Raw genomic sequence first — 20,609 nt, 5'->3', positions numbered from 1 at the left:
TTGTCTAGTACTCTTTCCCTTACGCCACTTTCTCTCATTACTCCAAGGCCTCTCTTCATCACTGTGTACCTGAGAAGCAAATTATAACATTTGCTTTCATGTGAAAGCATAACAAATTTTGTGGCTTTCAGAAAGCAAGATGGTGGGCTTGAGGATATCCTTCTGTGCCCCAGGATTGTGTGAGGATCACTTGAGCCCACTAGGTTGGACAATATGGTGCCCTAAGCTTTGAGGAGGGTGCACTCCTCATGACGGAATTGTATCAAGGATCCTGGAATGTCATGCAGCTTGATGGAGGACGGGGTTACGGCTTCTGCACCCCAAGTAGATTTATACCATGAATATTTAGAAAAAGAGAATGATCCAGATGAAGTTGAAAAAGAAAGTAAAGTTGGGACAGTTGGATATAATCTAATCTGGGGGTATAGGGAAGACTCCTTTGAGGAAGTGCTGTTTAATCTGACACTTGAAGAATACAGGAGCATAACACGATTGGGGAGGTGTTGGGGCTCAGGAAGAGCATTCTTGGCTGATGAAATAGTGCCAACAAGCCCAGACTGAAAACATAGGGTCGGTATGGCTGGAACATGGAGAGCAAAAGAAAGAGTGAAACAAGATGGTGCTGCAAAAGGGGTGAGTATGGAGAAGATCCTGGGAGACTATTGAGATGGTGTTAGAGACTTTGGATTTTATCCCACAGGTAATGAGGAACCTGCGGGAGAGTGACATGATCCCATCTGTGTTGCCAAATTTCCTGAAGGGTCAAGACATGAGCACTGTACTTGACAGGCAACCCATGTGGATGGGTCTAGAGGGTTCTGCGGTACTGAGTATACATAAATGCTATACATGATTAACAACACAAGAAGAGACTCTTCTCATTAGCCACTTGATAGATCTAATCATTCATCGGCAGGTGTTTAATTTTGATAACAACTCGAGATTTCCATTGCTAACCATCTGTAGTGAAATCCCAGTTCCCAGAGGTCATTAACTGTTTGAGGAACCTGTCTGTTATTCATATGTAATCTATCAGTTTGTAAAAACTGAGAAATCATGTACAACTTAGTCGATTGTAAGCTTCATTAGTGAGGAGAGCTGAAAGACCTTGAAGATGTCTTTATACTAAGAAGTATAAAGATCTTATATTTTTTGGCCCAATTTTGCAACTGAATGAAGCTGTGCCTTTAGTTAAATCACTTAGCAACAGAAACCCAGAATTCTACCTCTACAAGTACAAGGATTCTCTAGATTGGTGTTTTCTAAAGTGTGGGGTGCCCATCACTGATTGAACAGAGTGGTTTTAGGGGAGACGAAGATGACGTAGTCTTTCCAAAGGATTAAGTTATACTTATTAAACATCAAATGACTGTTATTCCGGCTTTAGTTCTTGTACCATCCTGATTGCATCAAGAGGAAAATCAACATTTTTTATGCTTCTTTGGCTTTATTAACTCATAAGCATTTGTAAGTATCCCCCTTTTGACAAAGAAATATAGACCCCATGCTTTTTGCAGGAAGAGTTTAAGAACTTTTAAAAGAAGATCCTGTATAGCATCTGGTGTGTTCAGAGCACATCATGGTTTAGGACATACAACGGCATCATATCACCTGATTTTCATAACAATCTGAGAGCGAAACAGGTAGTAATTCCACTTTGCAGAAGAGGAGACTGTGGTCCCAAGAGACCAAATGATGTGTACAAAGTCACAGAGGCTGATGATCTCAGCGCTTGAGCCAAGTCTGCCTTCCATCGTGGTGCTGCTTTTCCTGTGTGAAACCTCTAAATATGTCTTTTGGTTTCCTACTCATCTGCATTGGAAGTAGAAATTTAAGTATATATATATTTGTTTTAGGAAATTGCTTTTCCTTCTTGTGATAGGACATCTCAAGGAAATCAGATGAGTTTGAAGAAGATACGGGGAAGAGGTGAGGACAATGGCAAAGTGCATTTAGTATGCTAAAGATTCTATTTGCTTCTGATTTCCTCACAATTATTTGCTACGCTGAATGAGATGCTTTCTTTTTGGCACAAAGACTTCCTCTGTCTTCTCTAAGGACCCTTTCTTACTTTGTGACCATATTCTGTAGGATATTGGGAAGCCTACATTTTTGAAATTACTGTTTTCCTAGCTCTTGGCATTTTTTTTTTTCCTGCACAACACCGGAATGATTTAAAAATTTTGACCGTGATATTTAATCACCAGCAAAAAATAGAAATAAGCCCATTTTAGATTTCTTTTTATGGCACCAGAACAGTGATTGAGAATTTCTTGACATCAAAACATGGTCATAGTATTATATAAAATTTTCATTTTAGACTTGGGCCTCTGACAAAATGGTGTCTATTTATAGAAAATGCTAATTTGTGGCTCCATATGGACCAACGCTATTTTTGGTATACCTCAAATTAGAATGTTTCTTGATTTAGGAAGGGTAGTCATTGAAGTGAGGAAAATCTCCATACTATGGCATTTGTGTTTCCATTTCGACGCTGAACTTGTGATCTGGAGCTTTTTGGATGAGTCACAGAAGTATCTGAAATAGGTCGATGTTCATCCAGTGCTCGGACCTTCCCAAATTTGGCTATTTGTTTTCTGTTCAAAGGTTAGCAATACAACCCACACGTGCACACTTTTCTCAGAATGACTTTAATTACCTGCCATATCCGAGTTTTGTTCCTTGATTTAAAAATAAGAAAATACAATTAGGATTCAATGGGACATGAAGAGCTAGACGTAGGTTAATGGCTTTCATCGAGCAGTGAAGCCCTTCTCCTGCCCTCCATACACGCTCTGGGTTCATTTCTTCAGATACAATACGAGAACATTGTACCTCTATAAATAAAGATCATTAATAGTATCACAATTGGGCACTTAAAAGACATCATTTGCCAGAGAATCTCTAATGCTCTAAAGAAAAATGAAATTTTGTCATTGGCTTCATGCCAAAGCAAATTACTACATGTAACCTTAGGACATGGAAAGGTTCCATGTCTTTCCTAAGGTCACCAAAAAACGGCATTTTTCTTTTCTTCTCTTCCTGTCCCCTTCTTCTTCCAACTTTCTCCCTCTCCTCTTCCTTCTTCTTCTTCTTCTTGCTTAGTAAAAGTTACCCCTTCCTCCCAAATGCCATGACCCTGGGGTCACAAATATTAGCATGATTCTTCCATGAGGGGTGGGACAACACTGTGAATAAAAAAAGCATCACAGTCACCAGGGTTAGGCTCTCTGGATGGAAGCTGTCACTTGCTAGCTATAGGATCTCGTTCAAGTTGTTGGGTCTTTCCATGTCATGTTTTTCATATACGTGAAGTGAGAATTACAAGACTGCTTATCTCATAGACTTGTGAATATTTAATGAGTTAATCTTTGTAGAGGGCCTGATGCGTAGCAAGCCTTATGCAAGCATTTGTGTTATAAACACACAGTCCCACATGGCTCCTGGCTCACTGACATTCCGTCTTCTTAAGGAGCAATGCCAGTGGCTGGGGCCTTTGTGTGCAATACAGACCTCTCTCCTGAGACCACCGGAGCTCTTCTTGCTCCACCCCATGGTATAAGGCCACTCCCAATCCAAGCTGGAAAAAGAACTTTCCCACTTCAGAGAGGTCAGAGATCACCTGTTCTTTCTTACATTTGGGAAAGAGGGATGCATAGCAGACTTAGGAGGCTTCCATACCGTGGAAACTTGCAAACACTCCATGCAGACTTCTGCCCATCTACTTACTCATTCAGCAAACAAGACTGGTGCCTGCCAGGCACTCTGTGAGGGGTGGAGAGATGAATAATATCTAGTCTTAGCCTCAATGAACTCATAGAGTTGTAACCCATATATTCTGGTCATCTATTAATAGGTAACACACCCCCAAACTTAGTGATGTAACAGAGGGTGTTTTTTTTTTGCCTGTGTGTTGAAGATTTGTGGGTCAAGAATTGAGGCAGAGCACAGTGGGGATGACTCATGGCTGCTCCGTGATATCTGGGTCCTCAGCCGGAGAAGACAGAATGGCTGTAGATGACTTTGGTGCCTGAACCAGGGCCATATGTCTGGGGCTTTTTTCCTCTCCATGAGCATCTGCTGGGGTGCAATGTCCAAGATGACTTCTCTGCTCCTTTGTCTGGAACCCAGCCTGGGATGGCGGAGAGAACTGAGGACTGGCTGGCACTGTTCTCTCTGCTGGTTGCATGGTGGATGGACTTCATACAGGACAACTGGCTTCTCTCAAATTGAGGATTCCAAGAGAGCATTCAAAGAGGCCCAGGCCAAGATGTCATGACTTCCTCTGATTTAACCTCATAAGTCCCAGAATGTCATTTCCTTACATTCAATTAATCAAGCATGTCTAAGAGTAGTCTGGGTTCAAGAGGAGAGGAGGGAGGGAACCCACCTCTTGGTGGAAGGAAAGCAGGAATAGACAGAGAAGGAATATACAGATGGTGGTCATCTTGGAGACCAGCAAACCCGTCAAGGGGCTCTGTTCAGATGAGACATTATAAAGCATCAGTCTTTTCCACAGTTTAATGATAAACAGCATCAGGTGTCTTACTTTCCTTTTTTTCTTTTCGTAGCGGATTATGAGAATCACCGTTTTCCTTAAAAGTGATAGTCTAACCACTCTGAAGTATGAAGTATTTTCAAGTGTTACTACTGATTCAAAGCACAGAACCGGCAAATGTTTTCTCCCTTGCTTCAGTGGTCCGTTTACATCTATTTAGCTTGTACTATCAACCAGATGGTTACTTTTAGGCCTTGGGCATCCGGCCAGAGACTTTTGTCCATGGACACCAACATCGTACTCTGTCCCTCTTAAGTGCAGTGTGCAAGGGACATCTTCAGCCAAATGTGCACATGCTTGGATCAGCCTTAATGCCCAGCTTAAGTCACCATCAAAACCAGCCGGGTGTTTTCTTGGTGACCTCATCTCGATTTGAAGGCTGTTTGGAGAGGAAAAGCAGCAACAAGCACCTGCCAAAAACTTGAGAGAAATTCTGACTTACTAAAGTACTGGTCCAATTTATGTTATGCTTTTTTTGTTTTTTGAAGGGGCGGGCAGTGGGAGAACAAAAGAGGGAATCATGAGTAGACTCTATACCCAGCATGGGGCCTGATGAGGGGCTTGATCTCACGACCCCAAGATCACGACCTGAGATGAAATCAAGAGTCAGATGCTTCACTGACTGAGCCACCCAGGCACCCCCCAGTTTACATTAGTCTTAATCTACCTTTGTTGGGGCCCTCCACCATCTTACTTGGATGGGACCAATAGACTACTAATCGGTTTCTTCTCTATGCTCCCTTAATCCATTCCACACATTGGATTGAATGGCTATTCTACAAAGCAGGGATGATTCCAACACATCCTTCTGAAAACCCTGCAATAGTTTCTCATCACTCGTAAGATAACATCTCAACTTCTGACATTTCTGGAGTTTGTATGTTGTTCATCTGAAAATTTAGCCAAGGGATTTGAACTTTGGGATAAATTAATGATACAACTTAGGAGCTCACTGTTTTTCAGAGTCTGGAGACTAGAGTGGGAAACTAATCTGCTAAAGATTATATATCTGAAAGCATCAGAGCTGACCTTAGAGGACAAGAGAGTCACGAAGGAAGAATCTTTGATAATGAACTACACTGACCTAAATATGTAGGCTCAACTCAGTGTGGTTACATAAAGTTAGTATTTTGTTGCTTAATGACTAGATACAAGGGGAGATTTCTTCTGTTTTATCCCTGAGATAGGATGTTCTATATCTTATGTGTGAGAAGACTGAGACTGAGTAACATAGTTTTAAGGATCTACTATTTCCCCCAGAATTACTCCCCAGCTTTTCTGATGCCCAGAGTTCCTTTTAATTAACTAAGAAGCCAAACAATATTTTGCGCAACCAACTGGGATCCCTAAGAGCAACTCTTAGGTTAAGTGATATTTCATGTTAAACTCACAGGTAATTGACAGATGCTGATGGCTTGTAGAAACCATTTCTTATTGGACAGAAAGCTGGGGAAGATGTAATGAGACCCAGGGAAGTGACCAACAGATGGGATGGCATGGGGAGCAACCTACTTTGCCCAACTTCTTACGGGAGATCAACTCCAGATACAAATGGCTTCTATCAGCAAAGACCTGTGAAAATAGTACCTCTGTCTTGTCTTAATATGTAGCTTAGAAAAGTGGTTCACCTGGGCTTTTCCTGAGGGTTTTATCTAGTCATGTGAGGTGGTGAGAATGATCTTGGAGAAGCTGCCTGTAATCGGGGAGGATGCACACTTGTGGATATGATCTGTTCAAAAAATATCATTTACCACTACCCCCAGAGGGAGCAATTCTTATTTATGTTCACTTTCTCCTTATTTTTTTACTTTTTAAAAAATCCACTCTAGAGTCTTGAGCTAGATATGGTAAAACAGAAGGTGCGGATACACATACAAAAGGAAACAGAAGGGGGGTGGTGCAGTGGGGTTGAGGGTTGTAAAGAGAGGCACACTATATCTATTATAAGACAAGATCTGTGCTAGGCATTTTGTGTGTGGCATTTCATAAAGACAGATTAATCCAAGAAATTCCTAACTAGACTAACTCCTTGGATGCATGGATGATGACATGTGGCATTACTTATGTATTCTATTTTCTTGGTCTACATCAAGGATCAAGGTGCTGAAGACAGATGCTTTTCCACAGTCCTATTACCTTGATTCCGTTCTCCCTTCTCTTTGCCCATAGCATATCACTTTCTAAAGTATTGTATAGTGCACTTATTACATTAACTACTTATCATCTATCTGACCCTGCTAAAATCTAAGTTCCATAACCACACTTTTGTCTATTTTCTTGACAGGTGTATTTTTACCAGTGCCTAGAACAGTGTCTGGAACAGAGGAGGTCTTCAAAAAATATTTGTTGAAGGGTACCTGGGTGGGTGTGTCAGTTAAGCATTTAACTCTCCATTTTGGCTCAGGTCATTATCTCAGGGTTGCGAGATTGAGCCCCACATTGGGCTCCATGCTCAGCGGGGAATCTGCTTGACATGCTCTCCCTCCTTCTCCCTCTGCCCCTCCCCCAGTTCATGTGCTCTCTTGCTCACTGTCATTCTAACATAAATAAATCTTTTAAAAAATATTTGTTGAATGACTGAACACATAATGTTGGACGACAGAATGTAATTAAACAACGAAGGGAACAATGTCCAATAACACTGAAAATCCAACAGACACTGAAGGGGTCCCCACGTGGTAGCTCAATTAGTTATGTTATCCAGTATAGCCACACATGGCAATTCAAATTTAAATGGATGTACAGCTAATAAATTTAAAATTCAAATCCTTAGTCACACTAATGACAGCTCAAGTGTTCAGTGGCCATCTGACTGGACTGAGGACATTGCCATCACCACAGAAGGTTCTACTGGACAGCACTGCTCTTGAGGCAGACGGGGCTGCCAAGCTCGTTACCTTGGGCAGAAACTAGGAAGACATGTAGGTGAAAAATCCTCAGCAGTGTTGGCTGTGTCTGTAATTTCTCTCCTTTCCTTCTTTTGGGTATGAACATGCCCAAGAGTGAGAACTGTTGTGGGTTGCCAAAGCATACAGGGACTGCCACATGGTCAGGTAGCGTCTCTGCTGCCAACACTGAAGGGGAGCACACGCCCTCTGTGATCACCCCACCCACGACTATTGCATGTCGCCAGGCAGGAGGAACAGTGGGATATTTATCGTTTTAGGCCCTCTGTAAAGGACAGAATCAGAGCTGGTCTTAGATGTATGAGCTTCTTGGGCAGGCAAACATGCTGGCTCCTCTTTAACTGACATGTTTTAAAGGCTGGTCCAACATTTACTCAGAGCAGATGCTCACCAGCACGTGAGAGAAGGGGGGCAGCTGGAAGCTGTCATGAAGTTTCACTCGGCTCTAGAGCCTGCAAGCCTCCTGCAGTTCCTGGTCTCCTACTCCCAGAGGCAATACCACATAGCTGCTAGGACTATAGCTTCCAGCCCCAGTGTTCCAGGACAGACCCTCCGTAGCAGGAGCTGTTGAGCAAACATCCTAATCTTTCTGTCCTCAATTTCCTTATTTATAAAATGGGGATAGTTATCATAGTGACCCCAGAGAGTGGATGATAGACTGTGTTTAGATCGGGTTCTTGCATGCAGAAGCTTTAAAAAAATTCAATGTTTCAAGTGTGCTTTTGGGAAGAGGGTCACAGGTACGGGGGGGAAGGATGGGGTAAATCTCAGCTCTCAGTCGAAGTAATTTGTCAAAGATTCCTTCGGACCCCATATTCGACTCTAGGAGATGTGGGAGCAAGTAAGACTATTTTTTCAGATGGATTAGTGACGGATTAATTCCTCACGGTTTTTCAATTATTCTTTCTTATAAATTATCCATAGACAACTGCTCAGTTACTCTGTCCCTCAATGCAGCTTCAAACAGTACCCCACAACAAAGAGCCTCTTGTTTCTGATATCCTATGTATTATGCCTGTAGAGAAGGACTCATATTGTCAGATAATTTAGACTGATGCACTTCATGGTGTTGATGAAACATTGACTATTTCCCAGACATATTTCAGGCAGATAAATTTATTTTCCCCTTGGCTTCATAATTCAATGTGCTATTTGATGACTGTCTGGTAGTGATATATGGGGTTATCTAGAACACTTTGTCTTCACTCCAGAATAAAAGTAGCCACCCATGGCATGTTGACTGAATGGCTCTTTCTTTGCATCATTGTTAATTCACCATGGAACTCTTTCCCCTGAGCCCAAATATGGCCTCAGACTCATTCTCAACACAACATCCTAGGACGCTGGTATCAGTACATTATTGTTGACACTCAAGATGAAAACTATTTGTCATGCCTGCATTAGAGATAATAAAATCTCAAATATACTATCAAATGGTGAATACCAAGGATATCGCAGTGTTGAAGAACTCCAAATTTTAGGTTTGTCTCCAAGACACTGAACTAGGACCTCCATGAACTCAAAGGTATAGATTTTTTACTGCTCACTTTAGGGATCACTGCTTACGGATACTTGATTTGCACTGAATATCTCCAGAAAACACAATGAATATGTATATCAACTCGAAGACAGTTGTCCAGCAATTACGACAACTAAAGAGAAAGCTCATTGAAGCTGAGTGGAGACTTTTCTTGACAACAGTAGTACAGATGTGAGTTAACCTTGGAATGCTACATTAATGCATCTTTAGTGTGTCTCTGGTGGAAGAAGCTTTTACAGCACGTGGTCACTGCTCTATTTAGTTTTTATGAATCCTGTGGTCCATAATCAACAATGAGAACTACGTGGGGAACCTAATGGAAATCCATTAAGAACACTGCAAGCGTTATCTATTATTAATGATACCAGCGGGTGAGATGTTAATCCACTCTATTTCTAGAAGCTGCAGGTTCTCCTGTCTGCCAGGATGATCAAAATTCATCTCCTCTAAGGTAGAGGTATTAAATACCAGGGCATTTTATTATCTGAGGCTCCCTCAGACACATTTTAAATGTGTTTGTGGATTTTGAAGTCCTCATGGCTTCTCTTCACAAGAGAAAGAGGCTATCTTGTAGAAGCAGGTGGGGACATGGACGTGTATATCTCCTGCTAAGGCAGCAATGGGGAGGACAAATCAGTCTGGTTGTTTGGTGAATGGAAGGTTCGTTGAGATGGCCCTAGGAAGCAGCTGGGGCCAGAATGCAAAGGGTCTTGAGTCCAAGCAAAGGACTGTGGTCTTGACCTGTGGATTAATGGTCTTTAACTGGCTCCACAAAGAAGCCCCTAGAATTTTGAGGAGGTGCTTCAGAGCTGTCTGAGTGAGTGACACCTGGACAGAGAGAGGCTCTAGACCAGTGGCTCTCAAATTATGGTCCCTGGACCAACAGCATCTGCATCTCCTGGGTACTTCTTGGAAAAGCAAACCACCTGGCCAATCTGACCGAACTAGAAAATCTGAGATGGAGCCCAGCTATGTGATTTTTAATAAGCCCTCGAGGTGATTAGGATGCAAGATAAACAGTTGAGAACTACTGGTCTAGGCCTTCCACCTCAGCTTCACCAGAGTAAACATGTAAACATGTGTGTATCTTGTCTTATTTTTTTTAATTTAATTTTTTTCAGCGTTCCAAGATTCGTTATTTATGCACCACACCCACTGTTCCACACAATACGTGCCCTCCTTAATACTGACCAACCCCACCCCCTCCCCTCCAAAATCCTCAGTTTGTTTCTCAGAGTCCACAGTCTCTCATGGTTTGTCTCCCACTCTGATCTCCCCCAACTGATTTCTCTCCAACTCCCAATGTCCTCTGTGTTATTCCTTATGCTCCACAAGTAAGTGAAACCATATATAATTGACTCTCTCTGCTTGACTTGTTTCACTCAGTATATTCTCCTCCAGTCCCATCCATGTTGATACAAAAGCTGGGTATTCATCCTTTCTAATGGAGGCATAATATTCCATTGTATATATGGACCACATCTTCTTTATCCATTCATCTGTTGAAGGGTATCTTGGCTCTTTTCACAGTTTAGCGACCATGGCCATTGCTGCTATGAACATTGGGGTACAGATGGCCCTTCTTTTCACTACATTTCTATCTTTGGGGTAAATAACCAGTAGTGCAATTGCAGGGTCATAGGGAAGCTCTATTTTTAATTTCGTAAGGAATCTCTACACTGTTTTCCAAAGTGGCTGCACCAACTTGCATTCCCACCAACAGTGTAAGAGGGTTCCCCTTTCTCCACATCTTCTCTAACACTTGTTGTTTACTGTCTTGTTGATTTTGGCCATTCTAACTGGTGTAATGTGGTATCTCAATGTGGTTTTGATTTAAATCTCCCTGATGGCTAATGATGATGAACATTTTTTCATATGTCTGCTAGTCATTTGTATGTCTTCTTTGGAGAAGTGTCTGTTCATGTCTTCTGCCCATTTTTTGATGTGATTATCTGTTTTGTGTGTGATGAGTTTGAGGAGTTCTTTATAGATCTTGGATATCAGCCTTTTGTCTGTAGTGTCATTTGCGAATATCTTCTCCCATTCTGTGGTTTGCTTCTTTGTTTTATTGACTGTTTCCCTTTCTGTGCAGAAGCTTTTGATCTTGATGAGGTCCCAAAAGTTCATTTTCGCTTTGTTTCCTTTGCTTTTGGAGACATATTTTGAAAGAAGCTGCTGTGGCTGATGTCAAAGAGGTTACTTCCTATGTTCTCCTCTAGGATTTTGATAGATTCCTGCCTCATGTTGAGGTCTTTTATCTGTTTCAAGTTTATCTTTGTGTATGGTGAAAGAGAATGGTCGAATTTCATTCTTCTATACATAGCTGTCCAATTTTCCCAGCACCATTTATTGAAGAGACTGTCTTTTTTCTACTGTATATTCTTTCCTGCTTTGTCGAAGATTAGTTGACCAGAGAGTTGCAGGTCCATATCTGGACTGTCTACTCTGTTCCATTGGTCTATGTGTCTGTTTTAGAGACAGTACCATGCTGTCTTGGTGATCACAGCTTTGTAGTAAAGCTTGAAATCAGGTAACATGATGCCTTAGTTTTGTTTTTCTTTTTTAACATTTCCTTAGCAATTCAGGGTCTCTTCTGGTTCCACACAAATTTTAGGATTGTTTGCTCCAGCTATTTGAAGAATGTCGGTGGAATTTTGATCAGGATGGTATTGAAAGTATAGATTGCTCTCGGCAGTATAGACATTTTATCAATGTTTATTCTTCCAATCCATGAGCATGGAATGCTTTTCCATCTTTTTTGTGTCCTCTTCAATTTCTTTCATGAGTGTTCTGTATTTCCTTGAGTACAGAGCCTTTACCTCTTAGGTTAGTTTTATTCACTTTTAAAAAGTGAAAATCAATGCTACAGGCATGTGGAAAATTGGGACTCTTAAAGGATTGTCCCCTGCAATTATGAAGTCTAAGGTAAATGAGCCAGGCCCTTCTAATGTTGAATGTAGTGGCCTTGATGACTCTCTGCAGCATCTTCTACAGCAGAGAAAGCTGTGCTTCACAACTAGCACCATTTTGGGTCTAAACACCTTTATGTTTCTCATTATCTTCTTTTCTCTTTTGAAATTGGTCATCCATTTTGACCTAGTCAGAAAATCATTTTCAAAAGAAAGGAGGAAATGAACTGAATGCCCTTAAGAACTTCATGTAAATATGAACAGAGCTATCTACCAGTCCTGTCAAAACAAGCATTTCTGTGGCAAAGCTTTTTCTTCAAGGGAGAGATTTTCAAGTCTAACAGATGTTTGGAACCAAAAACAGCTGTGATCAAGAAATAAATGAGGTGATCCTTGCTAAATAAACTTTTTAAGTCAACTGGGTTCCAGAGACAAAAGTTGGCAGTGGGTACAAAGTGCTTGTGGTAACAGAGCAATGGTTGGTGTGCCCAGTACACGCATGACATGTAGAAAGTGATGAAGCTCTTTCTGAAAACATCAGGGAAATATGAAGACAAAGGTCATTCATATACATTTAAGAGTTTCTGCAAGTGTGGTCCATGGGCCACTCTGGTTGGAATCACTGGGATTTTTTTTTTTAAAGATTTATTTTTTAGAGAGAATAAGCCAACAAGTAGGGGAAGGGGAAGAGGAAGAGGGAGAGAGAGAATCTCAAGCAGACTCCCTGCTGAGCATGGAGCCCTACCTAGGGCTCAATCCCAAGGCCCTGAGATCATGACCTGGGCTGAAGGCAAGAGTAAATGCTTAAGTGACTGAGCCACCCAGGTGCCCCAGCATCACTGGGATTTTGGTTTCAAGGACAGTTTCCTGCAACCCAGCCCAGGCACACTGAATCAGGATTATTATGCCTATTTTCAATGTTTTCTGTGTAATAAGTGGTCAAGAAGTTAGCTAACCAAATCTCAGAGGAACATAGTTAATCCATCCTTTGAAATCTTCACTTGGTATTGATGGGCTGTCTAAAAGTCAGGGGCAGTGGTTCTCTGAAAAGGATCAGTTTATCATAATGGATTACTCAGCTCTGTGGTTTTTTTTGTTTGTTTGTTTGTTTTTTGTTTGTTTGTTTTTTTCTGATGTCTGCTGTTTATATTCAAGGCCACAGTTTACCCGCTTGGAGCTGAGCAATTATAAAGTAAATTTAATCAATAGGAGAACTGACTGACCAACTGAGATCAGTAAAACTTCTCCCCTCACTAGTACTTTCTTCCATGAATGCTAGGTAATTGTTTTAAAGTCAATGCTTCGTCCTCTCCATGTTGACACAGCATGGATGGATCAAGTAACCATACTTTATTTTGAATAAATGAAGCTACTCCAACCTTCTGGAACTGGGGAGACAATGTCACAGGTATCTATACAGCAATATCTGTAATATATTTCATGGAGGGAAAAATTGCAATGTAAAAATTACAAAATTGCAATTTAATAATTACAGGCATTAGTGTATGTGTGTGTATATATATACATACACATACTAATTATAAATATAATTAATTTTATTAATTTGTCATTTAAATCAAAATATAGAAATTCCATATATAAATATATAATATAAAATATATTAATATAATCAATATGTAATAAATATCAATATAAAAACAGAATATTGATATATAAATAGATTCAAATTATATTTATATGTAAAAATATTATATATTAATATATTTGAATTATAGTTATAGAAATATATAATTAACATGTGTCATATCCTATGTAACATATTTAAAGATAAATTTGAGTATATATAAATTCAATGTAATAATATGTACACAGACCTCCAAACACACTATCTCATAAACTTAACCTTTTTACTGACTTTCCTTCAATACCATGCAGACTGATTCTTCGTTTTGTGTTGCGCTACATAAAAGAGGGTCAAGTATTAGCTTTTTCTTGGTCAACCAGGCTGATCCTCAGTTTGGATCCAGTTTTTAAAGGAAAGTGGAGAACAGGAGCAACAGAGTCATTATATTGCCATTTTGTGTGTAATTAACATAGGCTGTTCCACTGAATAGATCTTTGGGAGGAATGCCACACTCAAGTACTTTGCCCTCTGGGCTCTTGAAACACTTTGTACATTTATCACAGCATATGTGACCATCCAGTTATCTGTATTTATGCCTATGTTTTAATCTCCATTCTAGAATCTCTGACAGGACCATGTCTTGCTCATTCTCTAGCAGTTCCATGCATAAATGTTAACTTAGAAACGTTTACAAAAACAACGCTTTTTATAAATAAAGCCCTCAATATCCTTTGTCTGTACAACATGTTTCCAACTTTCTTTCCTTCCTTCTCGGAAAGTTACAAAACAGACTCAAGTTTTGACAGCCTAATCTCTTACAGAAAATTCTAGAAAAGGGACAAGGTAAGATGAAATTAATGGAAACTGAAATGGACACTTGAAGTCAGCATGCTTGATATTTGTTTCCTTCTTTCTCACTTGACATTCCAATTATGTCTAAATCATACTGGGATACAAACCACCGAGATCAATTACCCCCTTTCAGCAGACCTCATGGAGACAAATGAGAGGGCTGTGACAGCCTTCAGCCTTAGATGGAAATCTCAAGCAGCAGAAGAAAGCATTAGTAACCATTGCACAGAGTGATATGCCCTAGGGATACAGACCACACCTGGATTTCTAAAATGGCTAGTTTTCTGGCAACTTCCACCTAATTTTGGCCATTTTGATATGTACTTGGAGAGAAACAAACTTTTGTTACATCTGTGCTAGGACAGAGATAAAATGGGAAGCCATGCAACCTATTTTTCCTTATTCATCTCCACTTTGCCTCCACTTATGCCTTCAGCTCAGCTAATCAAAAAAACAAAGGGACCTTTATTAAGCTCCCTTAAAACAGGGAAGATAAGATTTTTTGATTTATTTGATTTTTAAAAATTCTATTCCTGTCCTCAAGAGTAGGCCAAAAGAGGGAATATCAGAATTTCTATTTGATTCATTTGATTTTTTTAAAAAAATTTATTCCTGTCCTCAAGAGAAGGCCATTTCTCAGTGTTTCTCCACCATATATACTACAAATTCCACTGACACAGAACAATGGGAAGAGTCCTAGTGTCTGTCCCACTGGTAACTTCCCCAAAGTTATCCAGAGACTACTTAAGATCTGTAAGGCTTTCTGCTATCACAGGTCCTGCTTCTTGTCCTAAGCGCTCTAAAAATGCTAAATCCATATAATTACTTATGGGAAAAAGACATCAAAATAAATGTAAGGATTGGCAATAAAACCCAGAGGAATGAGGGACATTGTCTCTGAATACACATGCATTCAGATGCCTTTTTCACGCTGACATTTCTCATCTGTGCGACTCTTTCTCACTGACTGCTAAATGAGCTAGACTGTTTCTCTGCAATCTGAAACTTAGATTATGAATTTTCAAGCAACCTCTGACTTCAGCTGCAGGCACCTATCCCCTGAAAGGTGTTCCTGACAATGCGTGATGTTGGTTGGCTTCCTTGGTCAGCAGCAAAAAGAAGAATCTTAGTACTGAATCTTAGTATTTGAAAATGTAGGTCATTGGGGTGCCTGGGCAGCTCAGTTGCTAAGCGTTTGCCTTCAGCTCAGGTCATGATCCCAGGACCCTGAGATGGAGCCCTACCTCAGGCTCCCTGCTCAGCAGAAGCCTGCTTCTCCCTCTCTCACTCCCCCTGCTTGTGTTCCTTCTCTCACTGTCTCTCTCCGTCAAATGAATAAATAAAATCTTTAAAAAAGAAAAGAAAATGTAGGTCATCAAATCTAATGCTCCTGGGTGGCATTAATCTGTTTCTGTTTGCAGTGTTTAGTCATTCATGATTCAGAAAAAAAAATTGGTAAGATTTTTAAGGAATGAAATTAGTTAGGGAAAGGGATCTGTGACTCATTTTAAACTATGACAGAGGAGAAATAGAAAATCTAGTAGGACAATAAGGGAAAAAGAGAATTTGGCCATTTCTTTTGGGAAGCTTGTGCCATAGAGCAGAGACCCATTTGCGTGGGGATAGATAGAGCCTGTCTTCCTCTATCACCAGTAATCTCATCTTCAAAAGTTAATTAGTTTTGCCAATTATAATTTGCTTCCAAAGTGATGCCATTTCAAATTCATATTCTTGGAAGGTGGTTAATAACAGGAAATTTAAAGGCAAAATAGCAAGTTCACAAAAGTTAAACCAGAATGTGTGTAAATTTCATTCACTTCTTTAAGATTATAAAATGAAAAGCTTTAGAGTTGAATATACACATTTACCAGTCGTTGGACCTGTATTATTTATCTAACCCTTTGTAAATGATTTTGAAACATTTTAAAGCATATTTGAATAACCAAAAAAAAAAAAAAAAAAAACCCAAAAAGCAAAAATCAATGACTCCAAACTCTGATTCAAGGTTTAGTAAACAAGGTATGTGTGTTTTCTATAATCAATTTTATATGTACAATTATACCCATTTATTTATATATGTTTGTCTATATGAACATATAGTTACACATTTATATTTATTTGTAGTGAAATATATCCCAACTCTGTTGGGACTTTTTGGGAATCAAAAAAGAAATTCTTGGTGAATGTAGTCAGAGATGGGCTCATTCTTGGTTTTTTTTTTCCAGCATAAAGAAAACACACTCCCGGGGCACCTGCATGGCTCAGTGGGTTAAAGCCTCTGCCTTCGGCTCAGGTCATGATCCCAGGGTCCTGGGATCGAGCCCCGCATTGTGCCCCGCATCGTGCTCTCTGCTCAGCAGGGAGCCTGCTTCTCCGTCTCTCTCTGCCTGCCTCTCTGCCTACTTGTGATCTCTCTCTGTCAAATAAATAAATAAAATCTTAAAAAATAAAAAAGAAAGAAAACACACTCCTGTAAAATACTGTTCCTTGGAAGTGCTTTTTTAAATCAGCTATACATGTGTGGCTAGACAACTTCTTATTCAAGCGAAATAAACATGATTAATTCTGGCAGTTATTCAAATGACACAGAGCAAAGTCACGAATTCATTTGATCAGGATAAATTTATAATTGCTTTCCTGGAGCAAGAGCATACTTCTATTCTAACAGCCTATAAAGTAAATAAATGCAGACTTGTATATTTGGGTTGGCAAATATAAAGTTTCTCTTGAAGTTTGTATTTTCTTAATAACTGTTTCTAAGTGTTTCTTAAAATTTTTTAAGTTTTAATTTTAATAATTCCCAAGGTTAGAAATTAGATCTTAATTCTCCATCTTCATGCTGTTTAATTCTTTGATGATCCACTTGGTTTATATGTTTGCACACGACTACGCTTTTGCACACTGGTCATAAAATAAACAGAACTAAAACTAAACTTTGGCTTTAAAACTAGAATTGCCAATTAAAGTTAAAAGGGCATGGTATTCTAAATCTTATTTGGGTCTGGGTCGGGGGAAGGAAAAGAGTCTATCTATATGATGCCTGACACTAATATTATACTATGTGTTAACTGGAATTTAGGTAAAAACTTAATTTTTTTTTTTTAAAGGAAAGTTGGGGGAAAAAGAGGAACCCCCACTGGTCAGCTTGGACACTGGTTCACAGCCAGGAATGCACTGATTTTATCTTTTGGGACTACATAGAATAATAAAAAAAATAAGAAATTACAATGCAAAGGGGATGCTAAAGGGAACTTAAGTGCACCTACAGCCAAACAACAGGACCACTGAAGTACTACGTAAGACACGTGAAGGCAGATGCCACAAAATCCATTTCAGTGAATTTTTGTAATAGACCAGGGAGAGTCCTGACCTGGGATCGGGGGCAAGTACGTAACTGCTCTGGGCATCTGTCCCCCTGGTTTCACCCAAGCTCTAAGGCGTGTACCATTTCCCCTACATACGAAACAGAATCAGGAAGAGCAACAGAGCAAAAAACTGTAACACTTTGAAAGTATACAACCCATAGCAGAACAAAAGGGAGGCCCTGGATCCAGACCTTCCCTGTGCACAGACCTAGAAGACCTGAAATGCTGAGATCAACAGTTCACTTCTCCATGAATTTTCTGAAAAGGAAATGTGCATTCTCAATGCAACCTCGTGTCTACTTTGTGGAAACACCGTACGGTGACTACAGGCACTGGGAAGGCAGAAAGGAAGCCAAAGCTAAAAACTGTAAATTCTTCAGGTATGTTTGCAAAAGGAACACACTGCTATATATAAATCGCTGAGCACTATGGCTAAATTTATAATAAAATCAAAGCACAGTTGAGGATCCTGAGCTCTGGTTTGTAACCCACATGGAGGCTTTCGGGCTAGTGTTCTTTTGAGTTTTTTCGTTAGAGAATGGACCAATATTTACAATGAAAGGAGAACAGAAAAGTAGTATCAATTTGCCAGGAAGCAAACTCCGATTTCATGCTTATGAATATTGGCTTTTGTTTTTGTTTTTATTCATATCAAAAGCTTTAAGGGGGCCTGAAATCACTGCCCCTATATGCCTTGTTCGCTGGAGGGCCCGTGACTCTCCTGTATTCAGGTCAGGACAGGGCGCCGTGCGAATGGCCACCTGGTGGACGGTGGGGCATGGAGTGTCCCGCACCGGGCAGGTTCACCAGTCACTCACTATTATCATTCCACGTTTGTCTACCTACTAGACTTCCTAGGGGCTCTCGGAGGCTAGGAAGAGTTGTTATGCTTTTTTCTATCTGCGTGTGTGGTGCACTTTGTGGATGTTTGTAAGAGGGATAAATTAAAGATCCCATCTCCTCTGGGGCTCCTTTCTCCCACCAGGTTCATGGGTTAGGAGAACTGATTACGTGAGAAACTTTCTTATTTAAAAATTCAATGACCGGGGTGCCTGGCTGCCCCTGTCTGAAGAGCGAGGGACTCTTAATCTCGGGGTTGTGAGCTTGAGCCCCAGGCTGGGTACAAGACTATGTATATCAATAAGAACTTAAAAAAATAAAAATAATGGTGAGTGCTGTGAAGTGTGTAAACCTGGCAATTCACAGACCTGTACCCCTGGGGCTAATAATACATTACATGTTTATAAAAAAATTAAAAAATTAAAAACAAACAACAAACAAAAAACAAACAAAAAAAATTCAATGACTCCTCCTGAGTTTTCTTCCTTAAACTTATTCACACTCAGGATGAGCTATTTTGATCAGTAATACTGGAGTGCTTGGATTTTTACCACTCCCTGGGTGGGACCTCAGATTGGTAGGGAAAGGCGGAAAGGGAGGTCCTTCTTGGGGTTGGGGCTTTGGACTGTTGAAAATACCAACAGGGGACAGACAGACCAAGGAAAGTGCATGGGCAGGAGGCCAGGAAGGGTGTACAGAGGACCAGAGTGGTTAGAGGCTCTGCTTTTTGAGCCGATCTAGAAGGATTTCACAGCACAGGCCATCCAAAATTTTGGTAAACCTTTGGCCTTTGTAAACATGCAGCAGTTTGGTGAAGCTGGTGTTTGGAGGCTGAACCTGAAAGCTGCACATCCCAGCTTCTCCCAAGGTTCTTGCATGAACCATAAGGTCTGTCCTTCATGTGTTCAAACCCGTTCCTGCTTCTCCATAGTGGGAGGAGCAGAAGTGAGAAGAAATGAAGAGAAGAGAAGGGCTATGACCCCTCTTTCCCTTTTTTTCTTCCTTATTAGTCTGGTCTAGTGGGGCTTTCATGGAATTTCTCACTTCATAGGACATCTAGAATATCTTCCCTACCACCTTCCCAAGACCAAACGTCTCCATCAATGGATACGATCTTTCAGAGCTTTGAACACAGGCTTTGTACTCAAAGGTCTCTTATGGAGCCTGGTAAATTACCTACCCGCCTTCTTCTGAATATTTATGCCCAAATGCCAGGATGTCAGATGCCCGTCCACTCCCATCACAGACAACAACAGGCACGGGAGGGGTGTCTCGAAGGTACTCCAAGACAATCGAGATCACATTGGGTCCTCCTTCCACAATGAGCGCCACCACCGGAACGCCTTGACCGATTCCTGCATTAAAAAAGGAAAAGAAAAGGAAAAAAAAAGAGAAAAGAACACAAAGCCAGCAAACCAAAGAAACAAAAAAGGGAAACAAAAAGCACAAACTAAAATTACTGAGCACAGGGGAGATAACAACATATGAAGGGATAAAATACGGAGCAAAAATTGTACAGAAAATCCTTTCGCAGAATCTTCCCACCACAGAGTCTATCTGACTTTGCCCTCTCCCTGGACAGAGCTCCCGGGGTGCTGGGGCTGGTGAAGGCACCCACCACCCTACTTTCCGGGGGCAGGAGGTGTGTGTGCAAGGGTGAGGAGGGAGAGGAAGGAAGGTTAGTAGATGAAGTCCTGAGCCAGCAACCGGAAGATTGGAAGCTAAATGTGACCTTAAGCAAGTCTCCTATGTACCCAGTGGTTTAGTTTCTTACGCGGAAAACGGGAATTTAAAACAGGTCAGATCCCTGATGTCATCACAGGGCTAAGAAAACACCAGAAAGGTTCCCTTTATTAAAGATTACCAAAATCAGCTGGGGACATATTTACACTTGTTGAGTCAACTACTGGCTACATTAGGGGTCTATGCATATCTGACCATAAATGATCTTCTGGATTATGGGTTCTTAACAGCATAGTAGTCATGATAAAGAATCTGGGAGACATGGCAACTACCATCTGCCTCCTGCCATTACTGTGTCCTCACCATTGACC

The 20,609-nt window shown here is 40.6% G+C and overlaps 1 protein-coding gene across 11 annotated transcripts in view; it reads right to left on the bottom strand.

The window, feature by feature from the left end:
* The window catches only part of TRPM3 (transient receptor potential cation channel subfamily M member 3), a 487,173-nt gene that overhangs the window by 163,209 nt on the left and 303,355 nt on the right, over nt 1-20,609 (bottom strand). For 10 of the 11 annotated variants that reach the window (XM_059411872.1, XM_059411874.1, XM_059411873.1 and 7 more), the window contains one exon: nt 19,736-19,910. In XM_059411872.1, the coding sequence (XP_059267855.1) occupies nt 19,736-19,910 (175 nt within the window). Of the gene's footprint in view, nt 1-19,731; nt 19,911-20,609 lie in introns of those variants that run through there. The other variant, XM_059411882.1, reaches the window with a different exon arrangement.

This window comes from Mustela nigripes, chromosome 9 (assembly GCF_022355385.1).
Source record: "Mustela nigripes isolate SB6536 chromosome 9, MUSNIG.SB6536, whole genome shotgun sequence".
NCBI lineage: Eukaryota > Metazoa > Chordata > Mammalia > Carnivora > Mustelidae > Mustela > Mustela nigripes.
This window is presented reverse-complemented; position numbering and strand designations above follow the sequence as displayed.